General features: G+C 40.0%; 3 protein-coding genes across 3 annotated transcripts; all 3 read left to right on the plus strand.

The window, feature by feature from the left end:
- The first annotated feature begins 6,524 nt into the window (after positions 1–6,524).
- Positions 6,525–7,466, plus strand: OR10U1 (olfactory receptor family 10 subfamily U member 1). The gene has a single exon (XM_002687500.4). The coding sequence runs from the start codon at positions 6,525–6,527 to the stop codon at positions 7,464–7,466; it is 942 nt and encodes a 313-aa protein (XP_002687546.4).
- A 4,703-nt stretch (positions 7,467–12,169) lies between these two features.
- Positions 12,170–13,153, plus strand: OR10U5 (olfactory receptor family 10 subfamily U member 5). The gene has a single exon (XM_002687501.5). The coding sequence runs from the start codon at positions 12,191–12,193 to the stop codon at positions 13,151–13,153; it is 963 nt and encodes a 320-aa protein (XP_002687547.4). The 5' UTR covers positions 12,170–12,190.
- A 4,726-nt stretch (positions 13,154–17,879) lies between these two features.
- Positions 17,880–18,940, plus strand: OR10U1B (olfactory receptor family 10 subfamily U member 1B). Its single transcript, XM_002687502.5, has one exon. The coding sequence runs from the start codon at positions 17,880–17,882 to the stop codon at positions 18,840–18,842; it is 963 nt and encodes a 320-aa protein (XP_002687548.4). The 3' UTR covers positions 18,843–18,940.
- Positions 18,941–19,782: the final 842 nt, after the last annotated feature.

The following is a 19,782-nucleotide window of genomic DNA, read 5'->3' on the forward strand; positions in this document are numbered from 1 at the left end:
TTTTCTAAGGGGTTAAAGAAGGATACAAGAAATCATCGTGAGACTTAAAGTCCATATTTTGTATTGCTGGTAGGGCTCATTCTCATATGGTCACTATATCGCCAAATGTTGTGACCTTTTACCAAATTATTTGGGTCAAAATCAGATGTAAAGAAGCATTAAGAAAGGATTTTGAATGGACCTAGAGGATTGTCATACTGAGTGAAGTAAGTCAGACCAAGAAGCAGAAACATCATATGACATTCCTTATACGCAGAATCTAAGAAGATGTGTTACAAACAAACTTATTTATAAAGCAGAAACAGACTCAGAGAATGAACTCATAGTTGTGGATGAGGACAGGCGAAGGGATAGTTAGGGAGTTGGGGATGGACAGGTACACACTGCTATATTTAAAATGGATAACCAATAAGGACCTAGTATAGCACAGCGAATTGTGCTCAATGTTATGTGGCAGCCTGGATGGGAGGGGATATAGAAGGAGAATGGATACATGTATATGTATGATTTGAGTCCCTTTGCTTTCTACCTGAAACTGTCACAGCATTGCTAACTGGCTATACTACAATAAAAAATTAAAAGTTTAACTTAAAAAAGAGGACTTTTGACTTTCAAATATCCTACATACAACCATATACAATTGACTCTCGAACAATATGAGAGAGAATGACCATTGCCTCCTCTCTGTCAGCAGTCAAAAATCCTTGTACACCTTACAGTCTTACCTCCGTGTCTGCTGCAGCATTTGCATCCATGGATTCAACCAATCAAGTACATGGTTAAGAACACAATGAAGAGCACAGATTGTAACTCTGCTAGAGAGGAAATTGCTACAAATGTGAAGTGGGTGCAGAGGGACTTTTTTTGTGACATCATGCCTGTACTAAAACTGGCTCATGTTGATATCTCCCACAATGTGATTGTGATGTCTGCTGTCTCTGTGCTTTTTATTCTTAGCCCGTCTCCTCATTCTGTGCTCCTAAGTGCGCATTATGGTGACAGTCTTGAGAATCCTTTCAGCCACTGGCAGAAGCAAGGCTTTCTCCACTTGCTTTTCTCATATCCTGGTTGTTTCTCTCTTTATGGCTTTCCTTGTTCACCTACCTCCTACCAAAGGCTGCACACACTCCAGAAACAGACACAGCAACTGCACTCATGCACACAGCTGCTCTGAATCCAGTTATCTACACCTTGAGGAACAAGGAAGTGAAGGAAGCCTTTCAAAGCCTAACAATGAGGAATACTGTTAGACAAGTGGCATAAAGTACTTACAGGATCACAACCAAGAAACACATGGACGTCTTCTATGTTTTTATATATGTGCAAGCAAAAGAAAAGTATGGGGCTTTCCTAGTGACTCTGTGGTGAAGAGTTTACTTGCCAACAAAGGAGACACTGGTTCCATCCCTGTTTCAGGAAGATCCCACTTTCTGTAGAGCAGCTAAGCCTGACACCACAACTATGGTTATGGAGCCACAACTACTGAGCCCACACGCCACAAATTCTGAAGCCCACATGCCCTGGAGCCCATGGTCTGCCACAAGAGAGGTCACTGCAATGAGAAACCCATGCACAACTGGAGATTAAGACCTGCTTGCCACAACTACAGAATTGCCCATGCAGCAACAAGGATTCAGCACAGCCAAAATTAAATAAAAAAAAAATTAAAAAGAGAAATGTGTAGTAGGATCATTAAAGTATATATCCTGTGTTCAATCAACAATATTCAATCAACAAAATTACTGAGTACCTCCTGGGAACTACTCGATTTTTCCTGACTACCATGGTAACAGGATTAAGGTTAGTGTGTTTCACATTTTTTGATGAAAGAAAATATTTCTCCAGTGGAAAATGCTAAAAAATAAAAATGAAAAAAAATTAATATATTTTAGTGCTAAATATAGGATGCTGTCATTCAAGAGCTTAAGTGGAGTATCCTCCCATACTTACTCACCTCTGATACACCCTAATAATGAGGTATTAAATAATCATCCAAGAGATGGTGAAGGACAGGGAAGCATGGCATGCTGCAGTCCATGGAGTCACAAAGAGTCAGACAGGACTCAGCAACTGAACACAATAATAAATACTGACGAGTGTTGTACCCTTAAAATCTCTAAGTATTTAACTTGTAAATCCAGTGAAGGATTCTGACTTTTTATACAAAACTAGCTTGTTTATATGGCATTATCCACTCATCTTTTGGGTTTTCATACAAATGAAGATTTAAAGAAACGTATATTACATGTCACCTAGGGCAATGATGAAAGTATGATTCAGTTCAGTTCAGTCGCTCAATAGTGTCCAGCTCTTTGTGACCCCATGAATCGCAGCACACCAGGCCTCCGTGTTCATCACCAACTCCCAGAGTTTACTCAAACTCATGTCCATTGAGTCCGTGATGCCATCCAGCCATCTCATCTTCTGTCGTCCCCTTCTCCTCCTGCCCCAAATCCCTCCCAGCATCAGGGTCTTTTCCAATGAGTCAACTCTTTGCATGAGGTGGCCAAAGTATTGGAGTTTCAGCTTTAGCATCATTCCCTCCAAAGAAATCTCAGGGTTGATCTCCTTTAGAATGGACTGGTTGGATCTCCTTGCAGTCCAAGGGACTCAAGAGTCTTCTCCAAAACCACAGTTCAAAAGCATCAATTCTTCGGTGTTCAGCTTTCTTCATAGTCCAACTCTCACATCCATACATGACTATTGGAAAAACCATAGCCTTGACTAGACGGACCATTGTTGGCAAAGTAATGTCTCTGCTTTTTAATACGCTATCTAGGTTGGTCCTTCCAAGAAGTAAGCATCTTTTAGTTTCATGGCTGCAACCACCATCTGCAGTGATTTTGGACCCCCCAAAAATAAAGTCTGACACTGTTTCCACTGTTTCCCTATTTCCCATGAAGTGATGATACTGTTATTCAAATTTTTTTGTCACTATCTAGTTTTTAAATTATGGGTTTTTTTGTCCCAAATTTTCCTGCTTTCCTCTGTATTGAATGTACAGTATACTGCTTTGATCAAATTCCTATTCTATTCCCATAAATAATCAGGTCCTAATTTCAGGACACTGATGGTCTGAATCTAGAAGGTATATTAGTACATTCTAGACTGAATAGGGATATACCTAGAAAGGAATATACCTAGACATTTTAAACACAGATATTAAATATCACTGTCCAAGTAGAAGCTGAGCAATTATATTGGTATTCTGTGCCTGAAAAACATGAATGTATGTTCTCTCCTGGTGAGAAGTGAGAATGATTATACATGGGACACTGTGATAACCATAGATAAGAGGACATTCACTACAGGAGACTGACCAAAGGGTCACAGGCACAACCTGTTCAATAGCAGAAACTCTCCCTGCCAAAGCTGACCCTTAGTTGTCTCTGCACACATAACAAATGCTTCAATGTGTGTGGGTGCATGTGGACCTGCACGTGCACTCACACACACAAACACAGACCAATTCAACAGCTGCCCATCATCACACAGCATCTGATCTCTTCTATTGTTTTGACTGCATATTAAAACACCTTAGTGTTCAAGATACACAGGTAACAACAATTTCTTAAAAATTTTTATTCAGAACGATAAATACTTCCCAAAATTACATTTAAAAAAAAAACAATCAGCAAAACCACTTAGAGAAGAATTTGCTGTTACTATTTATTATCTAACTATGCAAAACCCCATGCTTATGCCTGAAGTAGTTTCTGGATATTCTGAATCACCAATTCTCCTGGATTCCAGAAGAAAGCTGAATTCCCAGAAAAGCAGAAATCTCTTTCCCAAACTTGCGTGCCATTTTAATGCTTGAGTTTCAAAGCAGCTCCTCCCATAGTTCACACTTTAAAAGACTAATTTCCACACACATCACAAGAGACATATCAGTACTGAAGGTTGGTTTGGAAGAATGTGAGAGACTCGAAAACAGCATCTCAAATAATGCTCTATTGTATAATATATAGAAGGAAAAAATGTGTTCAGAACTTTAGTTTAAGTAACAGAAAGTTGTGAATACCAATGAGATGCTCTCAGTATATGCCTGCTTCTTGGAGACGTGCCCAGCAGCATTCCCTTGTGTTAAGACTACGTGACGTCACTTTCAAGGTTCAAACTTATTTTAAATACCAGAAATCTTTACAAATCACAGTCTCGACAGATCATCAAAATGATAAAACCTGATATCACATTTATCACTGTATTCTCTTAAGGTATAAAAGCATTTTTTAAATCATGTGATAAAATTGATAACGTATTCATTGCAAGTATTTATTTGTTTTAAACATCTGACATGCATGGAGTGGAAATTGCTTTGCTTGTTTATCCGTTTCAGAATAGACCAAAGGTGAAGGAAGGAGGCTCTTTAAATTCTAAAGAAGACAGCAAATGAGTCAGTAATAGTTGGGTTACTAAAAAGTTAGGAGGACTTGCGTGGTGGCTCAGATCTGCCTGAAGTGCACGAGACCCAGGTTCAATCCCTCAGATTGGAGAATTGCTTGGAGAATTCTTGGACAGAAGATAGAGCCTGTCTGTATTCTTGCTTGGAGAATTCCATGGACAGAGGAGCCTGGCAAGCTACAGTTCATGGGGTCACAGAGTCAGACATAACTAAGCAATTAGCATGCACACACACACACTCAAACACACACACACTCAAACACACACACTCACACACACACACACACGATTTAGAACTTCCCCCAGCCACCTCCATGTACCTACCTGTAAGTATGGCAGAGAGAGGAGGATGCAAGGCCAGTAGAAACATTGCATTGGCATCCCTGATAGCTCAGTTAGTAAAGAATCCACCTGCAATGCAGTAGACCCCAGTTCAATTCCTGGGTTAGGAAGATCCCTTGGAGAAGGGAGAGGCTATACACTCCAGTATTCTGGCATGGAGAATTCCATGGACTGTATAGTCAATGGGTTTACAAAGAGTAGGCCAAGACTGAATAACTTTCACTTTCACACTTTTCACTACAAAACTGGGGCTCCGAAGTAGATTTTCCTTCTATATCTCACACAATATGGGAAAGGAGGGCTATAAGCATATCAAATTATAATGAGGGTGTTGAGGGTACTTCAAAGAGAATTACTGCAAAATTTTGAATGTCTGTTAAATACTATCCGTTGGTCTACAGAGTCTACTTTGTGCTGGTTCTATTGATATCAAAAAAGACATGAGCAGTCACTGTGCATCTGAGAAACTTAAAGAAAATTACTATGGAAAATAGCCATACAATTCAATAACTGAAGTGCGAGGTGTAAATCCATTAGAAATACTGGGATTTACCCATCAAAATTTAAGTGAGGTAACTAACAGCAATAAACTGTATCTGGGAAATGTATTCAAGTAATGAAAACCAAATTTACATTGAATGTTTGTCATTGTTTTTTAACAAATTCCTCTTGAGACAAATTAAACTGTGCAGTGGATGCAATCCCTATGGTCTCTAGTCAGAGTAGAAATATGGCCTGTTTTATAACCATGTTATAATTGGGAATTGTCAGAAGTCTAGAAGACTGACAAGGAAACGGAAGTTTTTCTTGTGGTTCTTGGTATGTTCTCCCACTTAAAATTTTTGTACAATTACATTGAGAATATAGAAAGGACATTCTGGTGGTTTTGATTTCCATGGATTTTAGTTACCAAGTTATGATTTTATCATATTAAAATAAAATGACTAAAATATGTAAGAAAATGAATAGGTAGATGCCTAGAAATATTCACCCTTTCAAACGCTTAGTGTAAATTTAAGGGAAAATTATAGAATTCAGAAGACCAGAACATAGTACCTTTGCAATTTACTCTCTACACTTATCTTTTATGTGACTCCTTTACACTCCATGGTAAAGATTTTCCCTGAGATGTCGAAGACCTGGGTACAATCTCTGGATAAGGAAGATATCCTAAGAACAGAATGGCAACTCACTCCAGTATTCTTGCCTGGAGATTTCCAAAAATAGAGGAATTTGGTGGTCTACAGTCGATGGGGTCACAAAGAGTCCAAAACAACTGAAGTGGCTAACACTTTTATAATTAGAAAGCTTTCATATATATCACACACCTAACAGTCTGTGTATATGATTAGAATAACAACAAGGTAAAAAGAAATCATGAGAGGATGTAATTTAAAGCCGCTGTTTTCTCTAAACTTCTATGAAATTCCAGAACTCAAAATCGGGAATAAATACTGGATCAATTATGCTGGGTGCATGCATACATGCTAAGTCGCTTCAGTATGTCTGACTCTGCAATCGTATGGACTGGAGCCCACTAGGGTCCTCTGTCCATGGACTTCTCCAGCAAAAATACTAGAGTGACTGCCATCTCCTTCTCCAGGGGTTTTTCTTAACCATTTCAAAACTTTTAGCAAAGGAATACAAGTGTCTAGGTCTCATATCAGACCACTGACCCTAGAAAGTTCCACAGAGACCTATGCTAGGTGACCGGATGCTTTTAGGTGTTACTTCTGCACCCTCTGCTCTCTCCACAGATGTCTAGCTCTGAGCCTATAATGAGTGGAAACCAGTCCCTCTGCACCCACTTCACATTTGTAGCATTTTCCTCTCTAGCAGAGTTACAACCTGTGCTCTTCATTGTGTTCTTAACCATATACTTGTTTACCATGGGAGGAAATCTTCTCATCATTGGCTTGATTTGGGGCACCCCTTCCTTGCACACTCCCATGTATTTCTTCCTGGTTAACCTCTCCTTTCTGGAGATGTGCTATATCACTAGTGTGGTGCCTCAGATGCTGGTGCACTTGCTTGTGGAGACCAAGATCATAAGCGTGGCAAGCTGTGCAGCTCAGATGTATGTATTTAGCATCTTGGGACTGACAGAATGCTGCCTGCTAGCAGCCATGGCTTATGACCGCTTTGTAGCTATTTGCCACCCTCTGCATTACTCTCTCCTGATGGGCCCTGGTGTGTGTTTGAAATTGGCTGCAGCATCTTGGACCACTGGGGTCATGGTAGAATCAGCCCAGACCACATGGATCTTCACTCTGCCCTTCTGTGGAACAGGAAGGATCCAGCACTTTTTTTGTGACATCATGCCAGTAGTGGAACTAGCTTGTGTTGATACCTCCCACAATGAAATTGTGATGTTTGTTCTCTCCATGCTCTTTATCATGACCCCCTGTCTCCTCATTCTGTGCTCCTATGTGCGCATTCTGGTGACCATCCTGAGAATCCCTTCAGCCACTGGCAGAAGCAAAGCTTTCTCCACTTGCTCATCTCATATCCTGGTTGTTTCTCTCTTCTATGGTACTGCCTTGTTCACTTACCTCCAACCAAAGGCAGCACACACTCCAGAAACAGACAAGGCAACTGCACTCATGTACACAGTGGTCACGCCTGCTCTGAATCCAGTTATCTACACCTTGAGGAACAAGGAAGTGAAGGAAGCCTTTCAAAGACTAACACCAAGAAGCACTCTGAGTCTAACACCATGAGGGACTTATAGGATGGCAACTAAGTAACGCATTTGCCTGTTTTATGTTTTTCAATGTGTTTAAGCAAAAGAGAAATATGCAGTAGGATCATTAAAATGTATATCATTTGTGCAATCAATTATTCAATCAACAAAAATTCTGAGCAAGTCCTATGTCTTGGACACCACTCCTTTTTCTGACTACCACGGAAATGGCATTAAGGTTAGTGTGTTTCACATCTTTTGAGTAAAGACAAAAAAATATTTCTATGGAAAATATTGAAAAATGAAAACAAGGAAATTAATACATTTTTGTGTCAAATATAGGGTGTGCCTTTTAAATGTTTACATGGAGTATAATCTCCTAATTACTCACCTCTGATACATCTTAATAATGATATGTCTTAAATAATACTTATGAGTGTTGTACATTGTAATTGTTAATACTTATGAGTGATGTGCATTGTAACACAACCCTAAGTACTTAACTTGTAAATCCAGTGAAGGTCTCTGATGTTTTATCCAAAACTAGGTTGTTTCTTTGGTCTTATCCACTATTTTTGTTTTTCCATATGAATGAAGTTTTAGAAAAATATATATTATACATTTTCTCAGGCAATGATTAAATAAATGATACTGCTTTTTTATTTTATTTTTTATTTTATTTTTTAACTTTACAATATTTATTGGTTTTGCCATATATCAAAATGAATCCACCACAGGTATACATGTGTTCCCCATCCTGAACCCTCCACCCTCTTCCCTCCCCATACCATGCCTCTGGGTCATCCCAGTGCACCGGCCCCAAGCATCCAGTATCGTGCATCAAACCTGGACTGGCGACTCGTTTCATATATGATATTATTCATGTTTCAATGCCATTCTCCCAAATCATCCCACCCTCTCCCTCTCCCACAGAGTCCAAAAGACTGTTCTATACATCAGTGAGGAGAAGGCAATGGCATCCCACTTCAGTACTCTTGCCTGGAAAATCCCATGGATGGAGGAGCCTTGTAGGCTGCAGTCCATGAGGTCGCTAAGAGTCAGGCACGACTGAGCGACTTCACTTTCACTTTTCACTTTCATGCATTGGAGAAGGAAATGGCAACCCACTCCAGTGTTCTTGCCTGGAGAATCCCAGGGACGGGGGAGCCTGGTAGGCTGCTGTCTATGGGATCACACAGAGTCGGACACGACTGAAGCACCTTAGCAGCAGCATACATCACTGTCTCTTTTACTGTCTTATATACAGGGTTATTGTTACCAAGTTTTTTTCCCATATATCTAGTTTTTTTTAATTATTTGTCCCAAAATTTCCTTTCTCTGCATTGAATGCAGAATATATTACTTTGTTCAAATTCCCTTTCTAGCCCCATTAACACCCAGGTCCTAAGTTTCAGAGCAGTGATGGTCTGAATCTAGAATCTTTATCAGTAGGAATACAACTGGAAACAATATAGCTAGAAATTTTAAACTCAGAGACTACATGTCATTTCAAGTAAAAACAGAACAAATATATTTATTTCCTATGAATGCACAGCAGGAATGTATGTTCTTTCCTGTCAAAAGTGAATGTGATTTTACATGGGACACTGTGATAACCATAGATAAGAGGACATTCACTACAGCAGACTGACTGAAGGGTCACAGGCTCCACCTGTTCAATAGCAGAATCTCTTCCTGCTAAAGCTGACCCTTAGTTGTCTCTGCGTACATAACAAATGCCTCAATGTGTGTGGGTGCATGTGGACCCACACATGCACTCACGTACACACACACACACACACACACACACACACACAGCCCAATCCAATAGCTGCTGGTCATCACACAGCATCTGATGTCTTCTATTGTTTTGACTTCATTTTAACAATCAATGCTCAGTAAAACCACTTAGAGAAGAACTTGTTGTTACTATTTATTATCTAACTATGCAAAACCTCATGCTTATGCCTGAAGTAGTTTCTGGATATTCTGAAGCACCAATTCTCCTGGATTCCAGAAGAAGCCTGAATTCCCAGAAAAGCAGATGAAAGAAATCTCTTTCCCAAACTTGTGTGCCATTTTAATGCTTGAGCTTCAAAGCAGCTCCTCCCATAGTTCACACTTTAAAAGACTAATTTCCACACACATCACAAGAGACATATCAGTACTGAAGGTTGGTTTGGAAGAATGTGAGAGACTCGAAAACAGCATCTCAAATAATGCTCTATTGTATAATATACAGAAGGAAAAGATGTGTTCAGAACTTTAGTTTAAGTAGCAGAAAGTTGTGAATACCAATGAGATGCTCTCAGTATATGCCTGCTTCTTGGAGACGTGCCCAGCACCACTCCCTTGTGTTAAGACTATGTGACGTCACTTCCAAGGTTCAAACTGATTTTAAGTAGCAGAAATCTTCATGAATCACTATCTCCACAGACCATCAAAATGATAAAACCTGATATCACATTTTATCTCCACTGATCATCAAAATGATAACACCTGATATCACGTTTATCACTGTATGCTTTTTAAGATATAAAAGCATTTTTTAAATCATGTGATAAAGTTGATACCATATGCATTGCAACTCTTTGTTTTAAACATGTGACATGCTTGGAGTGGAGCTTGCTTTGCTTGTTTATCCATTTCAGAATAGACCAAAGGTGAAGGAAGGAGGCTCTTTAAATTCTAAAGAAGACAGCAAATGAGTCAATAATAGTTGGGTTATTAAAAATTTAGGAGGACTTGCCTGGTGGCTCAGATGGTAAAGAATCTGCCTGAAGTGCACGAGACCCAGGTTCAATTCCTCAGAGGGGAAGATCCCTTAGAGAAGGGTAGCAACCCATTCCAGTATTCTTGCCTGGAGAATTTCATGGAGAGAAGAGCCTGGCAAGCTACAGTTCATAGGGTCACAGACACGACTGAGGAACTAACACCACACACACACACACACACACACACACATACACACATGATTTGGAACTTCCCTCAGCCACCTCCATGTACCTGCCTGTAAGTATGGCAGAGAGAGGAGGATGAAAGGCCAGTAGAAACATTGCATTGGCATCCGTGATAGCTCAGTGGGTAAAGAATCCGCCTGCAATGTGGTAGACCCTTGGTCAATTCCAGGGTCAGGAAGATCCTTTGGAAAGGGAAAGGCTATTCACTCCAGTATTCTGGCATGGACAAGGTTTACAAAGAGTCTGTCATGACTGAGCAACTTTGACTTTCACACTTTTCACTACAAAACTGTGGGCTCCAAATAGATTTTCCTTCTATAGCTCACACAATATGGGAAAGGAGGGCTATAAGCATATCAAAATAAAATGAAGGTGTTGAGGGTACTTCAAAGAGAATTACTGCAAAATTTTGAATGTCTGTTAAAGTAAATACTATCCATTGGTCTACAGAGTCTACTTTGTGCTGGTTCTATTGATATAAAAAAAGACATGAGCAGTCACTGTGCATCTGAGAAACTTAAAGAAAATTAATATGGAAAATACCCATATAATTCAATAATTGTTTGAAGTGCCAGGTGTAAATCCATTATAAATATTGTGTTTTATCCATTAAATTTGAGTGATGAAACTAGCAGCAATAGATTACCTCTGGGAAATGTATTCAAATAATGAAAACCAAATTTACATTGAATGTTCATCACTGTTATTGAACAAATTCCTCTTGGGATGAATTAAATTGTGCACTGGATGCAATCCCTATGGTCTCTAGTCAGAGTAGAAATACTTCCAGTTCTATAACCATACTATAATTCGGAATTGTCAGGAGTCTAGAAGACTGACAAGGAAAGGGAAGTTTTTCATGTGGTTCTTGGTATGTTCTCCCATTCAAATTTCTATAAAATTATACTGAGGATATAGAAAGGACATTCTGGTGGTTTTGATTTCCATGGATTTTAGCTGCCAATTATGATTTTATCATATTCAAATAAAAAATGACTAAAATATGTAATAAAATGAATAGACAAATGCCTAGAAACATTCACCCTTTCAAACCCTTAATTGTAAATTTAAGGGAAAATTGTGGAATTCAGAAGACCAGAACATAGCACCTTTATAATTTACACTTAACTTTTATGTGACTCCTTTACACTTAATGGTAAAGATTTTGCCTGCAATCCAGGAGACCCAGGTACAGGGGTGGGGAAGATCCTCTGGAGAATGGAATGGCAACCAGTTCATCTTCTTACCTGGAGAATTCCATGGACAGAGGAACTTGGTGGGCTACAGTCCATGGGGTCGCAAAGAGTCCGACACAACTGAAGTGGCTAACATTTTTACATTTAGAAGGCTTTAATATATATTACACACCTAACGGCCTGGTTATATGACTAGGATAACAACAAGGTAAATACAAACAATAGAGGATGTAATTTAAAGCCATTGTTTTCTCTAAACTTCTATGAAAATCCAGAACTCAAAGTCAGGAAGAAATATTCCATCCATTATGTCGGGTGCATGCATGCATGTTAAGTTGCTCCAGTATGTCGGACTCCTTGCAATCGTATGAACTGTAGCCCGCCAGGCTCCTCTGTCCATGGATTTCTGCAGCCAAAAATACTGGAGTGGGTTGCCATGTCCTCCTCCAGGGAATCTTGCTAATCATTTCAAAACTTTTAGCAAACAGAATACAAGTGTCTAGGTCTCATATCAGACCACTGACCCTAGAAAGTTCCACAGAGACCTATGCTAGGTGACCGGATGCTTTTAGGTGTTACTTCTGCACCCTCTGCTCTCTCCACAGATGTCTAGCTCTGAGCCTATAATGAGTGGAAACCAGTCCCTCTGCACCCACTTCACATTTGTAGCATTTTCCTCTCTAGCAGAGTTACAACCTGTGCTCTTCATTGTGTTCTTAACCATATACTTGTTTACCATGGGAGGAAATCTTCTCATCATTGGCTTGATTTGGGGCACCCCTTCCTTGCACACTCCCATGTATTTCTTCCTGGTTAACCTCTTCTTTCTGGAGATGTGCTATATCACTAGTGTGGTGCCTCAGATGCTGGTGCACTTGCTTGTGGAGACCAAGATCATAAGCGTGGCACGCTGTGCAGCTCAGATGTATGTATTTAGCATCTTGGGACTGACAGAATGCTGCCTGCTAGCAGCCATGGCTTATGACCGCTTTGTAGCTATTTGCCATCCTCTGCATTACTCTCTCCTGATGGGCCCTGGTGTGTGTTTGAAATTGGCTGCAGCATCTTGGACCACTGGGGTCATGGTAGAATCAGCCCAGACCACATGGATCTTCACTCTGCCCTTCTGTGGAACAGGAAGGATCCAGCACTTTTTTTGTGACATCATGCCGGTAGTGGAACTAGCTTGTGTTGATACCTCCCACAATGAGACTACATTGTTTGCTATCTCTGTGCTCTTTATCATGACCCCCTGTCTCCTCATTCTGTGCTCCTATGTGCACATTCTGGTGACCATCCTGAGAATCCCGTCAGCCACTGGCAGAAGCAAAGCTTTCTCCACTTGCTCATCTCATATCCTGGTTGTTTCTCTCTTCTATGGTACTGCCTTGTTCACTTACCTCCAACCAAAGGCAGCACACACTCCAGAAACAGACAAGGCAACTGCACTCATGTACACAGTGGTCACGCCTGCTCTGAATCCAGTTATCTATACCTTGAGGAACAAGGAAGTGAAGGAAGCCTTTCAAAGACTAACACTATGGAGCACTCTGAGTCTAACACCATGAGGGACTTATAGGATGGCAGCTAAGTAACGCATTTGCCTGTTTTATGTTTTTCAATGTGTTTAAGCAAAAGAGAAATATGCAGTAGGATCATTAAAATGTATATCATTTGTGCAATCAATTATTCAATCAACAAAAATTCTGGGCAAGTCCTATGTCTTGGACACCACTCGTTTTTCTGACTACCACGGAAATGGCATTAAGGTTAGTGTGTTTCACATCTTTTGAGTAAAGACAATAAAATATTTCTATGGAAAATATTGAAAAATGAAAACAAAGAAATTAATACATTTTTGTGCCAAATATACGGTGTACCTTTTAAATGTTTATGTGGAGTATAATCTCCTAATTACTCACCTCTGATACATCTTAATAATGATATGTCTTAAATAATACTTATGAGTGTTGTACATTGTAACTGTTAATACTTATGAGTGATGCCCATTGTTAACGCAACCCTAAGTACTTAACTTGTAAATCCAGTGAAGGTCTCTGATGTTTTATCCAAAACTAGGTTGTTTCTTTGGTCTTATACACTATTTTTGTTTTTCCATATGAATGAGGTTTTAGAAAAATATATATTATTCATTTTCTCAGGCAATGATTAAATATATGATACTGCTTTTTTTTATTTTATTTTTTAACTTTACAATATTGTATTGGTTTTCCCATATATCAAAATGATTCCGCCACAGGTATACATGTGTTCCCCATCCTGAACCCTCCACCCTCTTCCCTCCCCATACCATGCCTCTGGGTCATCCCAGTGCACCAGCCCCAAGCATCCAGTATCGTGCATCAAACCTGGACTGGCGACTCGTTTCATATATGATATTATACATGTTTCAATGCCATTCTCCCAAATCATCCCACCCTCTCCCTCTCCCACAGAGTCCAAAAGACTGTTCTATACATCAGTGAGGAGAAGGCAAAGGCATCCCACTTCAGTACTCTTGTCTGGAAAATCCCATGGATGGAGGACCCTGGTAGGCTGCAGTCCATGAGGTCGCTAAGAGTCGGGCACGACTGAGCGACTTCACTTTCACTTTTCACTTTCATGCATTGGAGAAGGAAATGGCAACCCACTCCAGCGTTCTTGCCTGGAGAATCCCAGGGACCGGGGAGCCTGGTGGGCTGCCATCTATGGGATCGCACAGAGTCGGACACGACTGAAGCGCCTTAGCAGCAGCATACATCAGTGTCTCTTTTGCTGTCTTGTATACAGGGTTATTGTTACCAAGTTTTTTTCCCATATATCTAGTTTTTTAAAATTATTTGTCCCAAAATTTCCTTTCTCTACATTGAATGCAGAATATATTACTTTGTTCAAATTCCCTTTCTAGCCCCGTTAACACCCAGGTCCTAAGTTTCAGAGCAGTGATGGTCTGAATCTAGAATCTTTATCAGTAGGAATACAACTGGAAACAATATAGCTAGAAATTTTAAACTCAGAGACTACATGTCATTTCAAGTAAAAACAGAACAAATATATTTATTTCCTATGAATGCACAGCAGGAATGTATGTTCTTTCCTGTCAAAAGTGAATGTGATTTTACATGGGACACTGTGATAACCATAGATAAGAGGACATTCACTACAGCAGACTGACCGAAGGGTCACAGGCACCACCTGTTCAATAGCAGAATCTCTCCCTGCTAAAGCTGACCCTTAGTTGTCTCTGCGTACATAACAAATGCTTCAATGTGTGTGGGTGCATGTAGACCCACACATGCACTCACGTACACACACACACACACAGCCCAATCCAATAGCTGCTGGTCATCACACAGCATCTGATGTCTTCTATTGTTTTGACTTCATTTTAACAATCAATGCTCAGCAAAACCACTTAGAGAAGAACTTGTTGTTACTATTTATTATCTAACTATGCAAAATCCCATGCTTATGCCTGAAGTAGTTTCTGGATATTCTGGAGCACCAATTCTCCTGGATTCCAGAAGAAGCCTGAATTCCCAGAAAAGCAGATGAAAGAAATCTCTTTCCCAAACTTGTGTGCCATTTTAATGCTTGAGTTTCAAAGCAGCTCCTCCCATAGTTCACACTTTAAAAGACTAATTTCCACACACATCACAAGAGACATATCAGTACTGAAGGTTGGTTTGGAAGAATGTGAGAGACTCGAAAACAGCATCTCAAATAATGCTCTATTGTATAATATACAGAAGGAAAAGATGTGTTCAGAACTTTAGTTTAAGTAACAGAAAGTTGTGAATACCAATGAGATGCTCTCAGTATATGCCTGCTTCTTGGAGACGTGCCCAGCACCACTCCCTTGTGTTAAGACTATGTGACGTCACTTCCAAGGTTCAAACTGATTTTAAGTAGCAGATCTTCATGAATCACTATCTCCACAGACCATAAAAATGATAAAACCTGATATCACATTTTATCTGCATGGATCATCAAAATGATAACACCTGATATCATGTTTATCACTGTATGCTTTTTAAGGTATAAAAGCATTTTTTAAATCATGTGATAAAGTTGATACCATATGCATTGCAACTATTTGTTTAAAACATGTGTTTAAAACAAATGTTTAAATGCATGGAGTGGAGCTTGCTTTGTTTGTTTATCCATTTCAGAATAGACCAAAGCTTAAGGAAGGAGGCTCTTTAAATTCTAAAGAAGACAAAAAATGAGTCAATAATAGTTGGGTTACTAAAAAGTTAGGAGGACTTGCCTGGTGGCTCAGATGGTAAGGAATCTGCCTGAAGTGCACGAGACCCAGGTTCAGTTCCTCAGAGGGGAAGATCCCTTGGAGAAGGGATAGCAACCCATTCCAGTATTCTTGCCTGGAGAATTCCATGCACAGAGGAGCCTGGCGGGCTACAGTTCATAGGGTCACAGACACGACTAAGCAACTAACACCGCACACACACACACACACACACACAATTTGAAACTTCCCCCAGCCACCTCCATGTACCTACCTGTAAGTATGGCAGAGAGAGGAGGATGCAAGGCCAGTAGAAACATTGCATTGGCATCCCTGATAGCTCAGTGGGTAAAGAATCCGCCTGCAATGCAGTAGACCCCGGGTCAATTCCAGGTTCAGGAAGATCCTTTGGAAAGGGAAAGGCTATTCACTCCAGTATTCTGGCATGGACAATTCCATGGACTGTATAGTCCATGAGTTTAAAAAGAGTTGGCCACGATTGAGTAACTTTCACTTTCACACTTTTCACTACAAAACTGTGGGCTCCAAAGTAGGTTTTCCTTCTATAGCTCACACAATATGGGAAAGGAGGGCTATAAGCATATCAAAATATAATGAGGGTGTTGAGGATACTTCAAAGAGAATTACTGCAAATTTTTGAATGTCTGTTAAAGTAAATACTATCCATTGGTCTACAGAGTCTACTTTGTGCTGGTTCTATTGATATAAAAAAAGACATGAGCAGTCACTGTGCATCTGAGAAACTTAAGGAAAATTAATATGGAAAATACCCATATAATTCAATAATTGTTTGAAGTCCCTGGTGTAAATCCATTAGAAATACTGGGTTTTACCCATTGAAATTTAAGTGATGTAACTAACAGCAATAGATTACCTCTGGGAAATGTATTCAAATAATGAAAACCAAATTTACACTGAATGTTCATCACTGTTATTGAACAAATTCCTCTTGGGATGAATTAAATTGTGCACTGGATGCAATCCCTATGGTCTCTAGTCAGAGTAGAAATACTTCCAGTTCTATAACCATACTATAATTCGGAATTGTCAGGAGTCTAGAAGACTGACAAGGAAAGGGAAGTTTTTCATGTGGTTCTTGGTATGTTCTCCCATTCAAATTTCTATAAAATTATACTGAGGATATAGAAAGGACATTCTGGTGGTTTTGATTTCCATGGATTTTAGCTGCCAATTATGATTTTATCATATTCAAATAAAAAATGACTAAAATATGTAATAAAATGAATAGACAAATGCCTAGAAACATTCACCCTTTCAAACCCTTAATTGTAAATTTAAGGGAAAATTGTGGAATTCAGAAGACCAGAACATAGCACCCTTATAATTTACACTTAACTTTTATGTGACTCCTTTACACTTAATGGTAAAGATTTTGCCTGCAATCCAGGAGACCCAGGTACAGGGGTGGGGAAGATCCTCTGGAGAATGGAATGGCAACCAGTTCATCTTCTTACCTGGAGAATTCCATGGACAGAGGAACTTGGTGGGCTACAGTCCATGGGGTCGCAAAGAGTCCGACACAACTGAAGTGGCTAACACTTTTACATTTAGAAGGCTTTAATATATATTACACACCTAACGGCCTGGTTATATGATTAGGATAACAAGGTAAATACAAACAATAGAGGATGTAACTTAAAGTCATCGTTTTCTCTAAACTTCTATGAAAATCCAGAACTCAAAGTCAGGAAGAAATATTCCATCCATTATGTTGGGTTCATGCATGCATGTTAAGTTGCTCCAGTATGTCAGACTCCTTGCAATCGTATGAACTGTAGCCCACCAGGCTCCTCTGTCCATGGATATCTGCAGCCAAAAATACTGGAGTGGGTTGCCATGTCCTCCTCCAGGGAACCTGGCTAATCATTTCAAAACTTTTAGCAAACAGAATACAAGTGTGTAGGTTCTCATGTCAGACCGCTGACCCTAGAAATTTCCACAGAGACCTATGCTAGGTAGCTGGATGCTTTTAGGTGTTACTTCTGCACCCTCTGCTCTCTCCACAGATGTCTAGCTCTGAGCCTATAATGAGTGGAAACCAGTCCCTCTGCACCCACTTCACATTTGTAGCATTTTCCTCTCTAGCAGAGTTACAACCTGTGCTCTTCTTTGTGTTCTTAACCATATACTTGTTTACCATGGGAGGAAATCTTCTCATCATTGGCTTGATTTGGGGCACCCCTTCCTTGCACACTCCCATGTATTTCTTCCTGGTTAACCTCTCCTTTCTGGAGATGTGCTATATCACTAGTGTGGTGCCTCAGATGCTGGTGCACTTGCTTGTGGAGACCAAGATCATAAGCGTGGCACGCTGTGCAGCTCAGATGTATGTATTTAGCATCTTGGGACTGACAGAATGCTGCCTGCTAGCAGCCATGGCTTATGACCGCTTTGTAGCTATTTGCCATCCTCTGCATTACTCTCTCCTGATGGGCCCTGGTGTGTGTTTGAAATTGGCTGCAGCATCTTGGACCACTGGGGTCATGGTAGAATCAGCCCAGACCACATGGATCTTCACTCTGCCCTTCTGTGGAACAGGAAGGATCCAGCACTTTTTTTGTGACATCATGCCGGTAGTGGAACTAGCTTGTGTTGATACCTCCCACAATGAGACTACATTGTTTGCTATCTCTGTGCTCTTTATCATGACCCCCTGTCTCCTCATTCTGTGCTCCTATGTGCACATTCTGGTGACCATCCTGAGAATCCCGTCAGCCACTGGCAGAAGCAAAGCTTTCTCCACTTGCTCATCTCATATCCTGGTTGTTTCTCTCTTCTATGGTACTGCCTTGTTCACTTACCTCCAACCAAAGGCAGCACACACTCCAGAAACAGACAAGGCAACTGCACTCATGTACACAGTGGTCACGCCTGCTCTGAATCCAGTTATCTACACCTTGAGGAACAAGGAAGTGAAGGAAGCCTTTCAAAGACTAACACTATGGAGCACTCACAGACAAATGATCTAAACCTGTTTATTACCAAACTATTTAGAAACCCATGTATCTGCCAGAAGTATTTTCTGGATATTTTCCTCCTCCAAATTTCTGGATTCCAGAATAAGCATGATATCCTGGAAGAGAGATAAAAGAAATCTCTTTACTAAACTTGTGTGACATTTTGTTCTGGAGCTTCACAGCAGCTCCTCCATATGTAAACATTTAAAGAGTCTTTTCTTCATATACCATGAGAGAAATATCAATACTGACTCTTGGTTTAGTAGAATTACGAGAGGCTCCAAAACAGAAACATCAAAAATGCCTTTTATATAATGTATGCAAGGAAAAAGTTGTGAACAGATCTTGAGTTTAAGTAATAGAGAGTTGGGGACACCATTGAGATGCTTTCCATTGCATGCTTCTAGGAGACATGCCCCACACAGCTCTCTCATGTTAAGACTACTTGATGTCTCTTCCAAGGCCCAACATGTTTCTGGTTAAGTACAAGAAATCTTCAGTAGTTAGTACCTCCACGTACCTCCAAAATGATAAAATCCTGATATCACCTTTATTACTCTATGCTTTTCAGATATTAAAGCATTTTTAAAGCATTAAATGTAATATTACATTTGCTGCATATTGTTTTAAATATGTGACATGAGTGCAGTGGAGCTTTGTTTACTCATTAAGCCATTTCAGAAGTGGCCAAATCTGAAGTAAAGAGGCACTTTAAATTCTAAATAAGACAGCAAATGAGTCAAAAATAATTGCATTTATTAAAAACATAGAAAATCACCCCAGGCACCTCCATGTATCCACCCTTATGTGTGGCAGACTGAGGAGGGTGAAGCAAGTTGGAAATGTTGCACTTACAAAACTGTGGGTTATCAAGGAGATTTTCTTTCTATCTCTCAGAGTAGATAGGAAGGGAGAGCTGCAAGCATATGAAATCATATTCAGGGCAGGAGGG

Source organism: Bos taurus, chromosome 5 (genome assembly GCF_002263795.3).
Source record: "Bos taurus isolate L1 Dominette 01449 registration number 42190680 breed Hereford chromosome 5, ARS-UCD2.0, whole genome shotgun sequence".
In the NCBI taxonomy this organism is placed as follows: domain Eukaryota; kingdom Metazoa; phylum Chordata; class Mammalia; order Artiodactyla; family Bovidae; genus Bos; species Bos taurus.

Bases quoted from the DNA above. Each gene is read 5' to 3' on its own strand.
- OR10U5 (XM_002687501.5), top strand. From the start codon at position 12,191: ATGTCTAGCTCTGAGCCTATAATGAGTGGAAACCAGTCCCTCTGCACC.
- OR10U1 (XM_002687500.4), top strand. From the start codon at position 6,525: ATGAGTGGAAACCAGTCCCTCTGCACCCACTTCACATTTGTAGCATTT.
- OR10U1B (XM_002687502.5), top strand. From the start codon at position 17,880: ATGTCTAGCTCTGAGCCTATAATGAGTGGAAACCAGTCCCTCTGCACC.